The 18,690-nt window shown below is 43.0% G+C and overlaps 1 protein-coding gene across 1 annotated transcript in view; it reads right to left on the bottom strand.

The window, feature by feature from the left end:
• Positions 1 to 1,779: 1,779 nt before the first annotated feature.
• LOC126176310 (NK1 transcription factor-related protein 1-like) overlaps positions 1,780 to 18,690 on the bottom strand; it is a 292,898-nt gene continuing 275,987 nt past the window's right edge. Inside the window, exons 6-8 of the mRNA XM_049923461.1 lie at positions 15,050 to 15,261; positions 2,351 to 2,433; positions 1,780 to 2,155 (exon numbers count right to left, since the gene is read on the bottom strand). Of these exons, the coding sequence (XP_049779418.1) occupies positions 1,780 to 2,155; positions 2,351 to 2,433; positions 15,050 to 15,261 (671 nt within the window). The remainder of the gene's footprint in view (positions 2,156 to 2,350; positions 2,434 to 15,049; positions 15,262 to 18,690) is intronic.

Below are 18,690 nucleotides of genomic sequence, written 5' to 3'. Positions count from 1 at the left end.
ATATTGACAGAAACACCCTTGTATGTAAACACCTGTCACTCTTTCCTCAGAAAGATCTACGATCCAACGCATATGTTCACTGTGGGGACGTATCACTATTTTCGTAGTAATATGAGGACAAGTTTCGGGTAAGTTTCTTAAGTATGCAGCTGATCTAAAAGACATTTTCTATAATTATTTGTTAACACCTGAAATAACAAAATAAGCTTATCCTGATCACATGTTGGAATATCAGCTTTTCCTAAGGTGCCAGAGAACATAATCATATACTGCTAACGTGATACTTTCTCAGCAGAAAATTGTGACAGACACTTATATAACAAACCATTGTGTAATAAACGATGTGTTTGACAGCAAATAAAAATAATTTAGAAACGGTTCCACATTCATATTTGAGTCTAGTTGCAAAAATTTATGATTTGCAGACCCCGTAAAAAAACTTATTCAGACTATATGAGTTCTGTTATTTCGTTAAATAACAAGTAATTTTCAGGAACGGCAAGTCACAGAATTATATTTCTGTCATTTTTATTTCTCTCATTCCAGGAGTGCAGCTTTTGTTGCTTCATGCCGAGGTACGTCACTGCTAGATTCCATAATAACTTCTCCCATAATGCCTTAGGATTCGATGGCTGTCTCTTTAGTTGCAAATGAAAAGCGCCTTGAGGTCCAAAATATTGTTTTCTGGTTTTATTCAACTGTCACACAAAATCACGATTGTAGTTATTTCCATCATGTTTGTGTGTATCGAATGAGCGATGTATCCATAATTCAGCGTCACAAATTTACTGTACTTCCATACTGATAGATATCTGTTGTAAGCTATTCGGACTCCACTACGCGACTTCCATTCTGTCCTCTGTTTATGTTTATGATTTCACATATAATTTCTGTAGGGTTATTACTACACTGCGTCACTCAATATTCCGTCATGGAAAGAAAATTTTCTTTGTACACCGGAATATGAGTCATTTAAAATGTATTGTGATTACTTAAGGTTTAAGCTAGAATATCAACATTTTAATGCCTGTGAATGTCTCATGTAAAGCTTAACGCTGATGTTGAACAGATGCAACGTACTTAAGCATCCGAAGAAAAATAAACGTCGATTTTAAAAACTTTGCGACATCTCTCTTACGTCTTCAACTCAACTGAATTGTGGCTTCTGAAAAACCTTTTCTTTGTGATGAATGTACTGGTTCGTGCAAGTATCTAGTCACAAAAACCTGTTAAACAGTTCTGAACACAGTAGCAGTTACAGTTCTTCCATGGTTCCCGTCGAATTATTGAATGCAGGAAATCGCTTGTGTTGCTTAATTAGCTCTCGTGTTTCTTTGAGCAGAAACGCATACATGGCTAAATGATCCATCATAGGGTATGATGGATGATTAATAGCTTCCTGTTATCTGCATTATGACTGCTTACAGGAGAAAAAAAGTCTCCGATATATCCACATTCCTTCCAACGGCAACGATGGTCCAGTAGTTGTTATTTGAAAACACACTTCACTCTCTTTCGGCGGGATAATAGTTTCTGCTTTCACTTGGTGGTCCGCAGTTGCGCTAGAGGTCCTCCTTTACATATGTAGCAGGTGAGGTCCACCATAAAGTACCGCACTCTCCTCTCCGTTGCACTGGTAGTTAATGTCCGTACATCTCACGTATCTGGCGGGCTAAGCGGGTTCGACACAGCGCAGAATGTAGGTCTTGCAAGGAACTTTCTGCAGCTTGTCTGACCGTGACAGTAGAGCAGGTGGAGGGTGACCCGCTGGGGCTCCCCCTAGACGCGATCGCGGTCGTGCTTGGTGAGCTGCAGGGGCTGCTGCCCCGCCGCCTCCCATGCGTCCCTCGCCGCCTCCACCTCCGCCCCCGCGTCCGTCGCCGCCTCCCCGCGGCCGTTGACCAACGCTGCCCCCTCCGGGCGCAGCCGCTCCCTTCGGAAGTCCTCGTCGTCCGAGTCGTCGTTGACGTTGATCTCCTCGGAGTCGGACGAGGCGTAGTGACAGTCGCGAGGCGACGGCGTCCGCTGCGGGGGCGGCTGCGGCTGCGGCTGCGGCTGCGGCGGCGGCGCGGCCAGACCGCCGCCCCTGGCCGGCAGCGCCCTAAAAGCGCTGTTTTCGCCGCCCATCTGCAGCTGGTGCGTGCTGCAGTAGGAGCTGCGTTGAGCCGAAGGCGTGGAGCGGCCAGCAGGGCTGGAAGCGGGCGCTGTGGCCGGCGAGCCAGGGTCGCCGAAGGCAGAGGGGGACTGTCGGGAGGGGGCTCGCGGGTGCGGGGGCGGGGGGGCGGGCGTGTGCCCGGGGGGCCGCGTCGCCGGGGCCTGCGGGGGCGGCGGGGGCGGCGCCGGCGCCGGCGTCGGGCCCCCCGGCGACGCCCGCTTTAGGAGGCTCATGCGCTGGTGGCGCCTCCACTTGGCTCGTCTGTTGGAAAACCAAACCTGGGAGTCAATGAAAAACTACGTGAACATCTCAGGTTTACCAAATAACTAAGCAATATATATATACATATATATTAGCTTATAATTACAGTAACTGCTTGAAATCTGTAAGCTCTTGCATTTCTCTGCGTGACTAAATCCCATGTAACAGAAATTTAATTTTTAATTCCGTATTTTTAATTTATAAACTCATTTCATTCAGATTCCGGCAAGACCGTTGCCGTAGTCTGAATGAATTGATTCTGTAAATTAAAAATACATGTTGCAAGGGGTCCTTAGGAACTTACTATAACTTTGCACTCGGCACAGGTCGATAGGGCAAACAATCGATTGTGACGTGTTGAGAGAGCGAGTGTCGAGTTGCGCCAGGGTGGTTGGCGGGAATGGTGTCTGTGTGGTGGCCATTATTGACATACAGGGTCTTTAACCGAGAAGGGTGTCACCATCGCCGTGGTTAGACCCCTAAATAATAAATTAATACCGGGAAAGTGATGAAGTATCTTTATGAATGTGATCAGTGACGTTGCTAGTGCCGATATTTTTTTTCGCGTCTACCGCGCCGGCCTAACATTGGAGTGCAGTGTTGGATGCAGTGATGGATTAGCGTGTAACGATAATGGAAAATGAAGAAACCCTGTGCTGAGATTAGTCGTAATTAGATATGTATGACGAAGGCAGTGGCTGTTTCCTTTTTTGTTTTTTGAGAAGAATATAAGTTCGTAATTAGTAAAACTGTGTTGGTGTTCCTTATTACCATACATTCAGTATTATAGTATTGAATAGGACGAACTGGAAAGTAACAACTCCGTAGCATTCAATTCCGATTACCAGCTCCATTAGGTTCACGTTCATGTTAATAATAAATATTGGGCTGCTATTCGATCAGATCATTTCAGGATAAAAACGGAGGTGTTACAATGTCAAATCACTGAAGTTAAGCACTGTCGGGCTTGGATAGAAATTTCGGAAATTTTTGGTAAATTCCTATGGGACCAAACTGCTGAGGTCATCGGTCCCTAGGCTTACGCACTACTTAATCTAACTTACGCTAAGGACAATACACACACCCATCCACGACGGAGGACTTGAACCTCCGGCGGTGGGAGCCGCGCGAACCGTGACAAGGCGGCTTGGATGGATAACCATCGAAGTCTGCCTAGCGCTAGTGACCAGTGGGTAACACTCAGTGCTTCTGAAACAAATTAAAGGGCTGTTCGACTGAGAGGTAGCGGCTCTGGTCTCTTTAACTGAGAGCGGCCAGTAGGGCTGTGTGCTCAGCACATGCTCTCCCATATCCACATCCAGTGACATCTAATGGCTCAGGATGACACGGCGGTTGGTTAGTACCGTTGGCCCTTCAAAGCCAGTTTGGACGGAGTATTTCATTAGGACTAGGCATTTTGAATGATACTCCGGACCTTTTCCATTGAAGAGTTACTACATTTAGGTAAAACTGTCATCAAACCCACAGTGCTTTTGAAGCATGGTCCTATTGCGTGTAGTACTGACTTATCCCGTCAGTCCACAAAATTTCGAGACTGGATAAAATACATGCGAGGGGCGTTCAATAAGTAATTCAACACATTTTTTTCTGAAAGCAAAATGGTATTCCAGTACACCATATTACTCCCCACTCTTTTGACTATAAAACCCTGTTTTTCAACACAGTCTCCGTTCAGTGCGACGGCCTTGCGCCACCTTACATGGTGGACCTGTATGCCCTCATGGTACCTCTCTACTGGTCGACGTCGGAGACAACGTCTTGCATCAGTAAGTTCCCCATCATCCACGAATTGCTTCCCGTGGAGTGCATCCTTCATTAGGTCAGATACATGGAAGTCGGAAAGTGCGAGATCCGGGCCTGTAGGGTGGACGAAGAGCCCGACTGGCACACACCTTTGAGGACCCCATCTGGTGGACTGGTGTGTCAGTATTACCAAAAGAGACATCCAGCTGAGCAGCGACATGTTTGATTGTGACCTCGAATGAGGGTGTCCGCACGTTCCAAAACTGCACGAGTCACTACTGTGTGTGGTTGGCAAGCTTGCGGGAGGTGGGACAGCTTTGAGTGACCTTGTCGCGATGATGACAGACGCCCCTCCCAACGACTCATCGTGCTTTTGTTCACTGCCAAGCCTCCGAAGACATTCTGCAAGCGCCTATGAATATCTCCGATGCTCTGTTTTTCCACCAAAATAAACTTAATGATACCTCTCTGCTTGAATCGCATTTCCTTTACAGGTCCCATTTTGAAGGTTAAGTATAGCGCCGCCACCTATTGGAACTATGTCAGAATACACGAGCTGTAGCGAGAATATTCCACGACGTCCCGAAACAAATACCGCATATTTCAACCGAAACTGAACCAGAAAAAAGTGTGTTACGTTACTTATTGAATCGCCCTAGTAAAACAGGAAACCGTGAAGATGGCGGTTTTAATGGTTCAGGTGTTCTCCATAATCTTCCCTGGCCTGAGTACACCGCACAGAACGTTCATGCAACATTTTCTCATTGTCAGAAAACCCCTGCCTTACGGTGTAGTTCAACTCGTGCATCATATTGGTTTCAACGTCGGTTATGTCGTCAGAGAATTGGAATGTGAATTTCTGTTTTCTGCGGTTTTGTGGTAGATCTGTACTGACAACACAAAGTATCGACAGCGGTTACGATTGCTCCCAGAAGAGAATTCTTCGAATTTCGTATTTCTATAAAGTCGTGCCAGCTGTCCATACGTTGTTGTTTTTGCGCTGGAGTAAAGGTATGTGGGACAAACTTTGCACACAGTTTTCCCTTCTTCAAAACATTCTGGAGAATGTCTTACACATCTGGTTTAGAGATGTTGCGATTTGTAACACAATTTTGATACGCTGCGGTCGCAAGTACAGCATTTAACACTCACTGCTCGCAGCTTACTGACCGAATGCATCTACATCTACATGATTACTCCGCAATTCACAATTAAGTGTCCGTCAGTGGGTTCATCGAACCATATTCAAGCTGTCTCTCCGCCGTTCCACTCTCGAACACCGCGCGGGAAAAACGAACACTTAAATCATTCCGAGCGAGCTCTGATTCCCCTTATTTTTCCCTACGTGGGTGGTCGCCGACAAAATATTTGCACATTCTAAGGACAAAGTTGCTGACTGAAATTTCATAACATCCTGCCGCAACGAAAAACACTTTTGTTTTAATGATTGCCATCCCAATTCGCTTATCACATCCGTGACACTCTCTCCCCGATTTCGAGATCGTACAAAACGAGTTGCCCTTCTCTTCACTTATTCGATGTTCTCCATCAATCCTATGTAATGCGCATACCACACCGACAGCAATGCTCCAGAACAGGGCGGACAAATTTATAGCAAGCTGTCTCTTGAGTAGACCTGTTACATTTTACAAGATTTCTGCTAATAAATACCAGTCTTTGGTTTGCTCTCCCAACAACATTATCAATGTGATCGGTCCAGTGTAAGTTATTCGTAATTGTAGCCTCTAAGTAACGCAGATCTGTTTTTTTTTTTTTTTTTTTTTTTTTTTTTTACAGTTGCTGGTTCAAGGTGCCTCCGTAGTTAATGTGCTAATGCCGCTTATAAGGCAGGAATGGAATCAGTCTCGGAACTTTTTGGAAGGACGGTGTAATATGAAATGAAGAAACAGAAAAAGAAAACCGAAGCAAGTTACGGAGGTCGTCATATGATAGAGCGATCTTGATAGAACTGTCCGTTAAGAAATCAACGTATTACTAGTTAAATTATAGTCGATTTATTCCCAGACACATACTTAACACGTAGCTGCTAGGGAATTGGCAGTCATACGAACGAAAAGAATTTTAGAAATATTGGTTTGCTCCCGCAGAATCCGTGCAGCTTAAGCCTCATTAGATTTCTGCGTTGCGGACTTAACAAAGTAGACGCGCCTTCCTTCAGACGTATGGATGTAATCAACTGTTGAGATCGTAATCCAGGTACTTGAAGCGAGGCTTGGTGTCTTTTGTCAGAAAATTCATTGCTTGGATTTTATCGCACGGAGTTCACCGGCTCTCGACATTTAGTCTTCGTCGAGCGTTCAGTGTGGAAAGACCAGTTTACATGTCTAGCTACAAAGACAATATATTTAGAAAACCATCATTTGTACAGATAGTTTTTAATTTACGTGAGCCAAGATATTTCAGAAGGTTGTCCTTATTAGTAAATCGTCAAAAGGAAGTGTATGTTCGACAACAGAAATTATTAGCGTGATAATTCCTTCTTTATTTACTAGAATAATATTTCATTTCGATGAAGCTTTGTAATCAATAAAAACACATGTAGAAAGCACTTCATATGTTGTATCTGTCCCAAGCAGTAGCTTACAAATTTCAGCACTTGCACAACTTTAAATAATTACAAGAACTCATTTTAAGGACTTGATTTGTGTTAGACTGATACGTCCTTACAAGGGATAGCTACACACAAGATTATATTGTAGTCAAACTGAAACTAACAGCCATATTAAATAACTGATTTCACGTTAGGTCTGAAATAAGTAAGATAAGCATATTTGTCTAGTAAAAGTGATCAAAACATTCCATAGACTCATCTACATAACCTATCATAAATACTAACAGAACAACTAAAATTAAATAGTTAGTATAATAAAGTTAATAGAGCAGGATGAAGTTAACTCTGATTAAATATTATATTTTAAAATAAAATAAAAGTAATTTGTGTGTTTGACAGACAAAAATGTATTCCGTTCCAGCTGCTGCAACGTAACTTTAAAGCAATTCTGGGCAATAGTTAGAACTAATAGCACTAAGGAGAAGTTTTCTTAGTTTTCTTGCCGCTCGTTACTGAAGTGTAACTGAATGTCTTTGTGTTGTATTTGCGTTTTGCTGAAGGAAGAACAGGGAATGAAATCACTATACAGGGTGTTACTAAAAGGTACGGCCAAACTTTCAGGAAACATTCCTCACACACAAATAAAAAAAAGATGTTATGTGGACATGTGTCCGGAAACGCTTAATTTCCATGTTAGAGCTCATTTTAGTTTGTTCTTCCACCTACGCTCAATGGAGCACGTTATCATGATTTCATACGGGATACTACCTGTGCTGTTAGAACATGTGCCTTTACAAGTACGACACAACATGTGGTTCATGCACGATGGAGCTCCTGCACATTTCAGTCGAAGTGTTCGTACGCTTCTCAACAACAGATTCGGTGACCGATGGATTGGTAGAGGCGGATCAATTCCATGGCCTCCACGCTCTCCTGACCTCAACCCTCTTGACTTTAACTTATGGGGGCATTTGAAAGCTCTTGTCTACGCAACCACGGTACCAAATGTAGAGACTCTTCGTGCTCGTATTGTGGACGGCTGTGATACAATACGCCATTCTCCAGGGCTGCATCAGCGCATCAGGGATTCCATGCGACGGAGGGTGGATGCATGTATCCTCGCTAACGGAGGACATTTTGAACATTTCCTGTAACAAAGTGTTTGAAGTCACGCTGGTACGTTCTGTTGCTGTGTGTTTCCATTCCATGATTAATGTGATTTGAAGAGAAGTAATAAAATGAACTCTAACATGGAAAGTAAGCGTTTCCGGACACATGTCCACATAACATATTTTCTTTCTTTGTGTGTGAGGAATGTTTCCTGAAAGTTTTGCCGTACCTTTTTGTAACACCCTGTATATATGGTGCGTCGCTCATTTAATGACGTTCAGAAGCAGGCGAGAACCGATCGAGAAGACTATGCCGTAAGTAGAATGAAAAGAGAACCAAATCTCATCATTACTCCCTTCTACTCACATGGGGTCCTTAAACACTTATTTGCCTCTAGATTAACTCACAATGTACCCATTATCATGTGGCTGCAGTGAATATTATTTAGAAAACGTCGATATTTCTCAAGAGGTCTTTTTTGGTAAGTGGTGAGTTATCCGATAGGAATAACAGGGAAACGCATATTTTATATTATCGAACTACGAACTGGCTCCACGGTTACAATGACTTCGCAACTGTGTTTTTCTTAGCAGCGCTGTCTAAGGTGCCTTGTCACGGATCGCGTGGCTTCTCCCGTCCGCGGTTCGAGTCCTCCCTCTGGCATGGGTGTGTGTGTTGTCCAAAGTTAGTGTACGTTAGATTACGTCGTACGTAAGCTTAGGGACCGATGACCCATAAGACATTACCACAAATTTCCAATTTCCTTTGATGTTATGTAGCGTGTGACTGAGTAAGTCATACATCTGGGACAGTCATGTACGTGTGACGTGATGAGAAACAGTGTAGCCCGGAAAGCAGGCTCACACGGAAAGATTAGATCATCCTTTACGAATTTATACTCTCGATTCCGAAGGCAGTACGTCAGAATCATTCGCTTTTTTGGTGCATGTGCTACAAGATACTTTTACGGGTTTGAACAGGAACTCGGTAAAATTCGTTAGTTATCGTTCAACACAATTATTTCTGTTCTATTGCAGAGAAGCTCATTGTAACTCGGCTTAAGTTTCGTTATATGTCTCGTCTGAAATAGAGACGCGAAATTTCTTGTATTTTGTCAATTTATCCAAAAGAGTTTTATGGCAAAGAGCACCTCAAAGAGGAGGTGATTTGAATCTGAAAACTACACAGAAACGATCGCATCTGTAATGGATTAATTCATGTTGACACACCAGCCTACGTGGCGCCGTGGCTAAGATACTCCATTGGCATTTGACGAAACTAATGTTTGACGACACATTGAGACCTGTAGCTCCAATTTATTATTGTTGTTACGAGACACTACTTCGGTTTAGCTATGGCGCGAAGCCAGCAGCACTAACGAGTTGAAGTATGCTTTAAGTATTCTGGGTATTATGGATATTCTGTACTTATTTGTAGCTCGAGATGTTGCTGAGTATACGACTAAAATCGAGCTTTACACGTGGTGCCGCAGCATGTTACCAACAAATGCTGAAGGACTACAGATAACACAGAGAGTATTTTTGTTGTTGTTGGTTCTTTAACGAGTGCGTGAGCGAGGTGAAATCACCCGAAAAGCCAATACACCGCAGCCAAATGTTAATGAGATGTTGCTCTGTGTCCAAGCCTGCAGTGCACCTTACCAGCTGCATACATTTTAGGTTATGAATCAAACTGGGCTGCGAACTGTCTGATCTGTCATGATTATGTGTTAGGGTCGGCCGCTAGGCGATGGAAAAGACTCTAGGAGCAGTCTAAAAATGGTTCAAATGGCTCTGAACACTATGGGACTTACCATCTGAGGTCATCAGCCCCCTAGAACTTAGAGCTACTTAAACCTAACTAACCTCCTGACATCACACACCCATGCCCGAGGCTGGGTTCGAACCTGCGACGGTAGCATAGGAGCAGTCTCCCTAAACAACAACAACGCTACAGTATCTTTACTGCTCACCAGCGATACTTTCGAAAAACAGCCAGCCTTCATCACGAACTCATTAGTGATGAAATTTCAGATAATATCAGATTCGGAGGATATCAAAGTGGTGAATTTTGTAAGGCATCTTTAACCAGTATGTGTGAGGTGGCAAGTAATACTGTCACAAATCACCTAACCTTTTGCAGGAGTAGATCTCAGACAGACCATGTGCTTTATACAGCAACTAATCTCTTCACAATATTAATTATGTCGACTTCCACTAACGCGTGTTGTTCACCGATTAGGCCCTGCCTATTAATTTAAAAGTCGGATTGGTCGCACCGCGACTACGAGAATCAAAAAGCAGTTCTTGTGAAATTCAACGTACGTATTGTGAAGTTATTGCTAATCGCGAAAGATAAATTTCTTGTGCTGTCTCTCCTTTTGCTTCATTTACTCTGTACAGACATTTTTGTTGGGCAATAATTTTTTTTTTGTTTTGCTCTGTAGTACGAAATATAAATACAGTTTGCTTCATTTATATTGCAACACGACTCTCTTATTAACTGAATATGCGAAAGTTTCACCGCAGTTTCGTTAAATGCGTCATGCAAAATTAAAGGGCCCTACACACGCACCAACCGACCGACCGAGCGACAAATTAGACGTATGTAGGCCTTTTGACAGACAGATCGACCGACAAACTTTCCTTGTCGGGATGTCGGGCGGGTAAGACTACCAGATATCCGACTGCCCCCCCCCCCCCCTTCCATACGCAACAAATTGTGCCGTGTGTAGCGCTGTCGTGCTAACCGACCAACAAACGTTCGTCTTTTGTCACTGCGCGCGCAATTAAATGCTGTTCTAATATACATGAGAGGCTGTGCGAGGCGAACGGAACTTCCAAGTGCAGAGTTCCTGGTGAAATTTAAAGACTGCAGATGTTCGTGGAACACGAGTATAGGAATATAGATGCAAGAATTGAAGAATTTTTTTTTCATTGTTTTAACGAATCCGTAATGGTTTCGTGCGGCACGTACAATAAATGCCCGTCGACCTTGGTGTGTTTCTGTTTTTATGATTTATTTCCGAGATTTATTGGAAATGTAATCTAAAAACGAAAATATCGGCTTTGAATGCACGTTAATTCGTAAAATATTCTTGCTTCATTGTTACAAGCGTTAAAAACGTCAAGGCTACATCGAAGCTCTCTGCTGCGATGAGAAAAGTGTCGCATTTCATTGTTTTTACAGTTCTAACCGTTGCTAAATGTTTCATTTCTTGTATATCTGTTGCTTTATTTGTTGGACTATGTGCGCCACTGCCATGTGCAGTCGTTCTTCTTTGAATTTGAAATGAGCTTCTTAAAATTACAGTTCATCTATTAAGTGACATACATAAATATATTACTAACGTTTACGTGAACGTCTTTAGTTTTATTTATTTTGTTCTGTTATGGTTTTCCTCAGTCAACTATAAATCACGTTCTAGGTTCCAGGAATCATTTTAGTTCATAATAGTGGACATACAACAGCACTTGAGATTCTCTCAACATCTGCCAATGGCTAGAAATCGTAATGTAGCTAACAACCTCTCCTCACAGATTACAGCCTACCTCATGATCGTATACTTTTTCGCTAGGTTTGATGATGTTCAGCAGCTCCAAAATGCATAATTTATCCACTCTAAGATAATACCGAAAATCATTGGCTCCGAGCTGCTTAAGTAACAGAAACTGGGAAATATCTTTCCTTTCATTAGCCACCTCTTTGCTCATGGTTTCCTCTCTGCTTCTTTTGGCCTTGTTAACTCTAAAAGAGCGAAGGCAAACCCCTGTTTTTGTTTCTGTGTAAGACCAAGCGGGATCTCGTAGAACATAAACTCAGTTAAATTATACAAATCACAACAGGGCGGCGCTGTAATCGCTGAAGGCAGCCGGTCGGGACATGTATAGGCTGCTACGAGATTGGTAGGTCAATCGGTCAGCTGATAAATTTATGCTTGTGTAGAGATCTCAAATGCAATGTGCAGTACTTTTGTATAGACCGTGATGCAAGAGTGATGTCAATAGTTGAAGTCGAACATTGACAGTCAGTCAGTATGCAATACGTGGCGTTTGCGCGTTTATGTTGTGTAAACGTGCTAAACGAGAATTTATGACAGCGTCCTTATGTGTCGATCACTATTAGAATCAAATTTCGACCTGGACGTTTTGAAACAAAATGTTAGACTGCGGATTATTAAAAACAGCCGTGACAATGTACAAACGAAGGGACACTGAATGTTATTAGACCCGAACTGTTGTACTTATAACTGAGTTGAATAAACGAATGTGCTTTAAAATTCTTATCTGTTTTGCAACTTAATGAACTGCCTCCACCGTGGAAATATTCAAACTGTTTACTACGTGTGTTCTGTTTTCGCCAGAAATGTGAATTCGCAACCCTGAGGCTCATGCTAAACACAGATGGACTGTAGGTTTGCGATCGGTGGTTTAAAGTAAATTTTATACTGTGTACGGGACATTGATATCGGTGTTGTGTGTGTAAGAGGCGTGATTGTCGTGCACATACGAATCTGGATCTATACAGCAACGATTACGTCCGACCGGACTGTGAATAGAGGAATGCGATGGAGAACAATACCACCACCCGCAGAATCATATACTAAACAAGAGGAGGTATCTATTGTAATTACAGAACTGGGGAGATACTTTAATTACGTCGCCAGCTCCAACAAGCTGCTGCTGACGTCACAACACATCGATAACGAACAGGCAAGCTGCAACTTTGCTGTCCCTTATATAGATTAGACATATTTCATACAGTTTCGATTGCGATGTCTTTGTGATAAACTTTTCTTAATATTTGATTTTCTTAAAAATGCATGTAATTTCAGTAAGTATGTTCGCACTTGTTGACAGTGTTGATTCCCTCATTAACGGTAGTCATTACTATTTACCTTCTCTGTCTTTTCCCTCTACTCTCTTGTATCTGTTACAGCATGTGCTTTACGTTCGTTTTGGAGAGGTGTGGCTTTAGATGTGTCAGCAGTGTTTCTGTCAAACGCATTCATGTGTTTTGTTGTATGTGGTAATTCACGTATATTATGGCGTCCGCCATTAGATTCCGAGCGCTGACCAATCACAACAAGGGTACTCGTTTGGTACTGGTGCAAGGCACGCTACAGGTGATAACTTTGAGTTTGACTGCTATCCACTTCTGTGAACTTTTTTTTTTTTTTTACTTTCGGTTAAACGTGACATTACCGAATACTCGAGACCATGTGCTAATTTGTTCATCTTCTCATTTGTAACTGTTCCGTTAACATATATGGGACCTTTTTTTGAGTTCGTTACCAAATTCTGACATGATTGCTTTTGTAAACTTTGGAAGTAAAACTTATTTTTAGTTTAAATAATGGAAATTCACCGTCAAAATTACGCAGAGAAGATCTCTTGGAACCGTTTTCTTCACAGTGTCCGTGAACTTTTGGGCTGGAATGGATGGCGGCCACATTCTAGGACGTGTATTTGTACCAGCTCGTTTCACTGGAGTTACTTGGCATCAGTTTCTGCATACCGCACATAAGAAACCGCTAAATACAGCACCGCCTGTTTGCCTAGCTCCCTCTGGTTCCAGAATAAACGCAGCACCCGCACATCTCGGCCTCGTTCGCGACCAGTGGTATGGTATGGTATGTATTGTATTGTATGTTAACCGGGGGCCTAGAAACGACGGAGAGGCTTCGTTCACGCCGCAGCCGCAGTGGTCCACAACCCCACGACGACTACCGCAGTCCACTTCACCCCTCCGCCGTCCCACACCGAACCACTCTTTCAGGGTTACTGTGCGGTTCGGCCCCCGGTGGATTTCCCCGCAGGGAACGTCTCACACCAGACGAGTGTAACCCCTATGTTTGCGTGGTAAGAGTAATGGTGGTGTACGCGTACGTGGAGAACGTGTTTGTGCAGCATATGCCGACATAGTGTAGCTGAGGCGGAATATAGTGTAGCTGAGGCGGAATAAGGGGAACCAGCCAGCATTCGCCTAGGCAGATGGAAAACCGCCTAAAAACCATCCACAGACTGGCCGGCTCACCGGACATCGACACAAGTCCACCGGGCGGATGCGTGCCGGGGACCAGGCGCTCTTTCCGAATCCGGAAATCCGTGCGTTAGACCGCACGGCTAAACGGGCGGGCCGACCAGTGGTAAGTGTCTACTTTAAGGAACACCTTATAAGTCGTACAGGACCAGTTCCATAGCCAAATATAACGCCTCACGGTTTTTCCATGGAGGGATGCCAAGAGTGTGGTGTACATTACTCGAATTGCCACCAGAGCTAGTTGCCAAATGAATAAGATATTTTATGACTTGAAACGGAATGCTGCTGTTCTCGACTCTTGCTATGAAAATATACAGCGTGTGAAGTGCTTAAGCGCAAACAGTTGAAAACCTGTTCCATATTTATTTGAATATGCCGTTAATAAGATGCAGACCGATGTAATTCTTTTTAATTATTCTCGGAAAACTATTGAAGACTCATTCGAAATCCATAAACTGTTGAATAGCAAGCGTACATTCCATAACAAGAAATCATGCAAGTGCGCGACCTTCGGTTCATCCACTTTTGTCGGTGCATTGCCGAAACAGTCTGTAGGTATTTTAATGTAGTTTGTTTCTTTTCCGATAATTATGGTTTTACCTTATATAATGACTTTGTTACATACATTAATGGATTTCGTAGGTTGGTTGGTTGATGGAGGGAGTGGACCAAACAGCGAGGTCATCGGTCCTATTGGATTGGAGAAGGGCGCGGAAGGAAGCTTGTCGTGACCCTTCAAAAGAACCATTCTGGCATTTGCGTGAAGCGATTTAAGGACAATCACGGAAAAACCAAACCAGAATACCCTGATGCAGGTTTGAACCGTCGTCCTCCCGCATGCGACTCCAGTGTTTACCTGCGCCACCTCTCTAGGTATTTTATAGGCTTCGTGTACAACTCTCGCTCACAAGCGGGGAACATGACTGTCTATGAAGTGTGTGTGTGTGTGTGTGTGTGTGTGTGTGTGTGTGTGTGTGTGTGTGCATGTGTCTGTGTGTGTGTGTGTGTGTGTGTGTGGAAGGAATGGGGGCGGAGTGGATGTATGCGTGTGTGCGTTTTTTCTTTGTGAGGGTGCATATGTGAATGGATTTCTTGTTTCTGGGATTCTGGTTAGTTGGGAAGGAAATGTCTGGCGGAGGCCTCACCTGCACTCTGGCTTCCGACAGGCTGGTCTTGGAGGCGAGGCGCTCCCGCGTGCTGACGCAGGGGTAGTGGCTCTTCTCGAACTCTTTCTCCAGCTCCTCCAGCTGGTCGGGGCTGAACGTGGTCCTGTTGCGCCGGAACTTGGGCTGGTCGGAACCATCCAGGCTGCTCGAGTCGTCCTTGCAGACTCCTCCGCTGGCACTGCCGTCGACATCTGCCAACACCAACAACGTCGTCAGCCTTCTGTCTAGAGCAGCTGATACGCATTGAAATCTTGAACGGGCTGGATGCAGCAACTGTAGAATGGGATCTCCGTGATGATAAAGTGAAATACAGCCAATCAGTTGTAGAACTGAAAGGCTTATTCAAACCCTTTGACCAAGGTTTGATGTCTTTAAAAAATGGTTCAAATGGCTCTGAGCACTATGGGACTTAACTGCTAAGGTCATCAGTCCCCTAGAACTTAGAACTACTTAAACCTAACTAACCTAAGGACATCACACACCTCCATGCCCGAGGCAGGATTCTAACCTGCGACCGTAGCGGCCGCGCGGTTCCAGACTGTAGCGCCTTTAACCGCTTGGCCACCACGGCCGGCTATGTCTTTAAAAACGTCTTCTTTAGAAGGATCAGTGGGTAGCATTATATTGTGGAGCTAAGATAAAATTGTTGCCATAAGCCACCAATATAAGATAAAATTCCCCTTCATAACAGTAAAACCGTACAAGTCATGCTGATCGCCACTGGATATGGCTACAGTTTTAACATACCTCACAACATTATGCAACCAGGGTAACTATCGATCCTTCTGAAGAAGAGGTTTTTAAAGGCGTTGAAACCTAGATCAAGGGTTCTGCATGTACCTTCCATTTCGTCCATTGATTGGCTGTATTGCATTTCATCCTCACGGTGGCACACATTACCTAGCATCGTGTACGAAGCCCTCAAATAATTCTCAGCAGACAGAACATTTTTTTGCTTTGTGGGTGGGGCTTTAGGTCTTTTTGCATTGTTAGTAGAGGTTTTGGTTCTCTTTGGCATTGTTAGTAGTGCTTTTGGTCTTCTTTTTTGCATTGTTAGTAGGGCTTCTGGTATTTTTTTTTAGTTGTGCTTGGTATCTCTCCTAAGAGTCGAAGAATTGTCAAGCACATTTTCCCTGCTGTTTCTGCAGATATTTGCAATTTCGTTTTTGCAACGTGTAACTGGAGTCAATCCAAACAAATGCTGCCTGTCACATCTTCCATGCGACGCCAAGCGTTTGTGAAAAGCGTCGGTTTGTTTCCCAACACAAACAAAATTATTTTTGCAGTAGAACTTTACGTTCCCATTGGATAGAACACTCCAAAACAGTCTAGTGCGATATTCGTTTTATCAGTATGTATGAAGAGGAACGGTATAAAAGGAAGAATGACCAATATTCCTGCAGTGACAGCTCTGCCCTGGCCCGAGCAGATTGCTACCGCCACGAAATAATTGCTCCAGTACAGGTTATTCACAGTGTTCTGTTGTCTCTTTCAATACATGTCGATAAAAAGAATGGCGTACTAGACTAATTTGGGACCGCTCTGTGTAATGGAGACATAAATTTCGATTTAGAGATCATTTTGTTTGGAATGGGAAACAAATCGACTCTTTCCTTCAACGCTGGGCACCGTACGAAAGACATGATTAGCGGGATTTGTTTGAGCTGTCTCCAGCTGCACGTTGCAAAAACGAAATTACAGATATCTGCCGGAAAAGCAGAGAAAATATGCCTGACGACCCATAGGAGAGAGACTGGAATATCTAATCCAGTCTCACATGATACGATAATAATTATTATTTGTCTTAATTTATGTTGATGACCACTGGGTACAATAATCGCTATTTCAAACTTACAGAGTTGCTTTTAACAAATTGTTAAGTAATTTGAAACACACTTAAATAAGTACAGTGGTCAAAGACACTCTACGTTTTAGGTTAACAAATTAGTTTGTAATCAAGCAAACCTCACAAGACAAACAGATAAACAGATGCACACACACACACACACACACACACACACACACACACACACACACACACCTTAAAAAATAAAAATATAATAAAATACTAACATATAATAATAATATTTTGTAATAATAATAATAATTGTTGTTGTTTGGATAAGTAATTGAGAGATCAAAGTTTGTTTCGCCTTTAAGATTGGAATTGAATTTCTTAACGTTTCATAAAATCTTACGTAGCGTTGTTCATTGAGGTCACACAATAAAGTAAATGCAATTTACGCCTTGAATTTATCGAGCTTCGCACGTCCGAAGATGTACGGACCGTAGCCAGGGCTCACTGTATATTTTTTGTAGACAAAGTCTGATATCTGACCTCAGCTTAAATCATGACAATGGTTTGACTAAAACTACTAAAACAGAGAAAAGCATACGATTAAATAAGACGTATTCATTTCAACATATACATTACGATCTGAATGACACTTACGTAAAATTCTAGGTAAATAATTGCAGACAATTCACAAATGAGAGCGACTTATTAATTCTGCGCCTCTTTTCTGCAAATAAGTATCAATATGGTTGTGGAGCGACACAAAATATTACGTCCTTCTAGGACAACGAATGACATAAGAGTGTAGATGCCTACTGGCTGCGACAAGAGAGCGGTGTTAGTTCCTTTGTTTTGCTTTCTCTTGCCTTAAAAAATCGATACATATAATTGGTTCTGCGACCAAGGTGAGGATTGTTGTCGAGAAACTGAGCAACAGGTAGAACGTTACGATCATTCTTTACAGAAATTCGGTGACTATGTTACAAACACCGTCGAATCTTTGTCATTTTAACTCGTAGTGCAGCATTCAAGGAAAGTTACTTGGCTTTCCTTAATAATTTATAACGGATTTTCTGATATCCCCTTGTACGAGGGACGATCGGAAAGTAAAGCACAGTATTTTTTTCTCTTCCCTAAAGTTACAGCTGGAATGTTGAAATTTCACGACAATATAGTTTGAAGTCTGCACTACAGAGGGTATTTTGTTTTCATGTACATCTGCAGCGAGTAAATCCAGAGCCACGAAACAAACATGGCCCGCATGAAATGTTGTCAACTTGTGAAGAGCAGCACCGAAGTGTAATTCGATATTTGTTTGCCGATAGGCATGCCAGTAAGCCGAGTGAAATTCACAGGGACATGCGTGGCGTATATGAGGACGACTGTAAGGACCGTACCAGTGTCTTCAGGTGGTGTGCATTCTTCCAATTGGGCCGTGTTTATCTCAGTGATTCGCCACGCTCCAAGCGGCCGGTAACAGCTGCGACCCTGAAGAAAGTCGGAGCCACTGAGGCAGCAATTTTGAATTACCGGCGTGTGCAACTGCGAACGTTATCGCAGCAGTTAAACATTTCCTATGGTGCAGTATACGATACTCATCATGACACGCTGAAATTTCATAAATTCATATTGTTATGAGTGTCTAACTCGTAAGAAAATAGATACATGACAGACACTTCCACGTGCGTTTCACCAGAACACTTCAGTCTACGTAGATGGTACTAAAATTGACTACACATTATCAGACAGTACGGGCCGCTCTCTAAGCCATACCCAAGCTACTGAAGTCAGAGCGATCACTATTAACTTAACGCCACTTAAAATT

This window comes from Schistocerca cancellata, chromosome 3, assembly GCF_023864275.1.
Source record: "Schistocerca cancellata isolate TAMUIC-IGC-003103 chromosome 3, iqSchCanc2.1, whole genome shotgun sequence".
NCBI lineage: Eukaryota > Metazoa > Arthropoda > Insecta > Orthoptera > Acrididae > Schistocerca > Schistocerca cancellata.
This window is presented reverse-complemented; position numbering and strand designations above follow the sequence as displayed.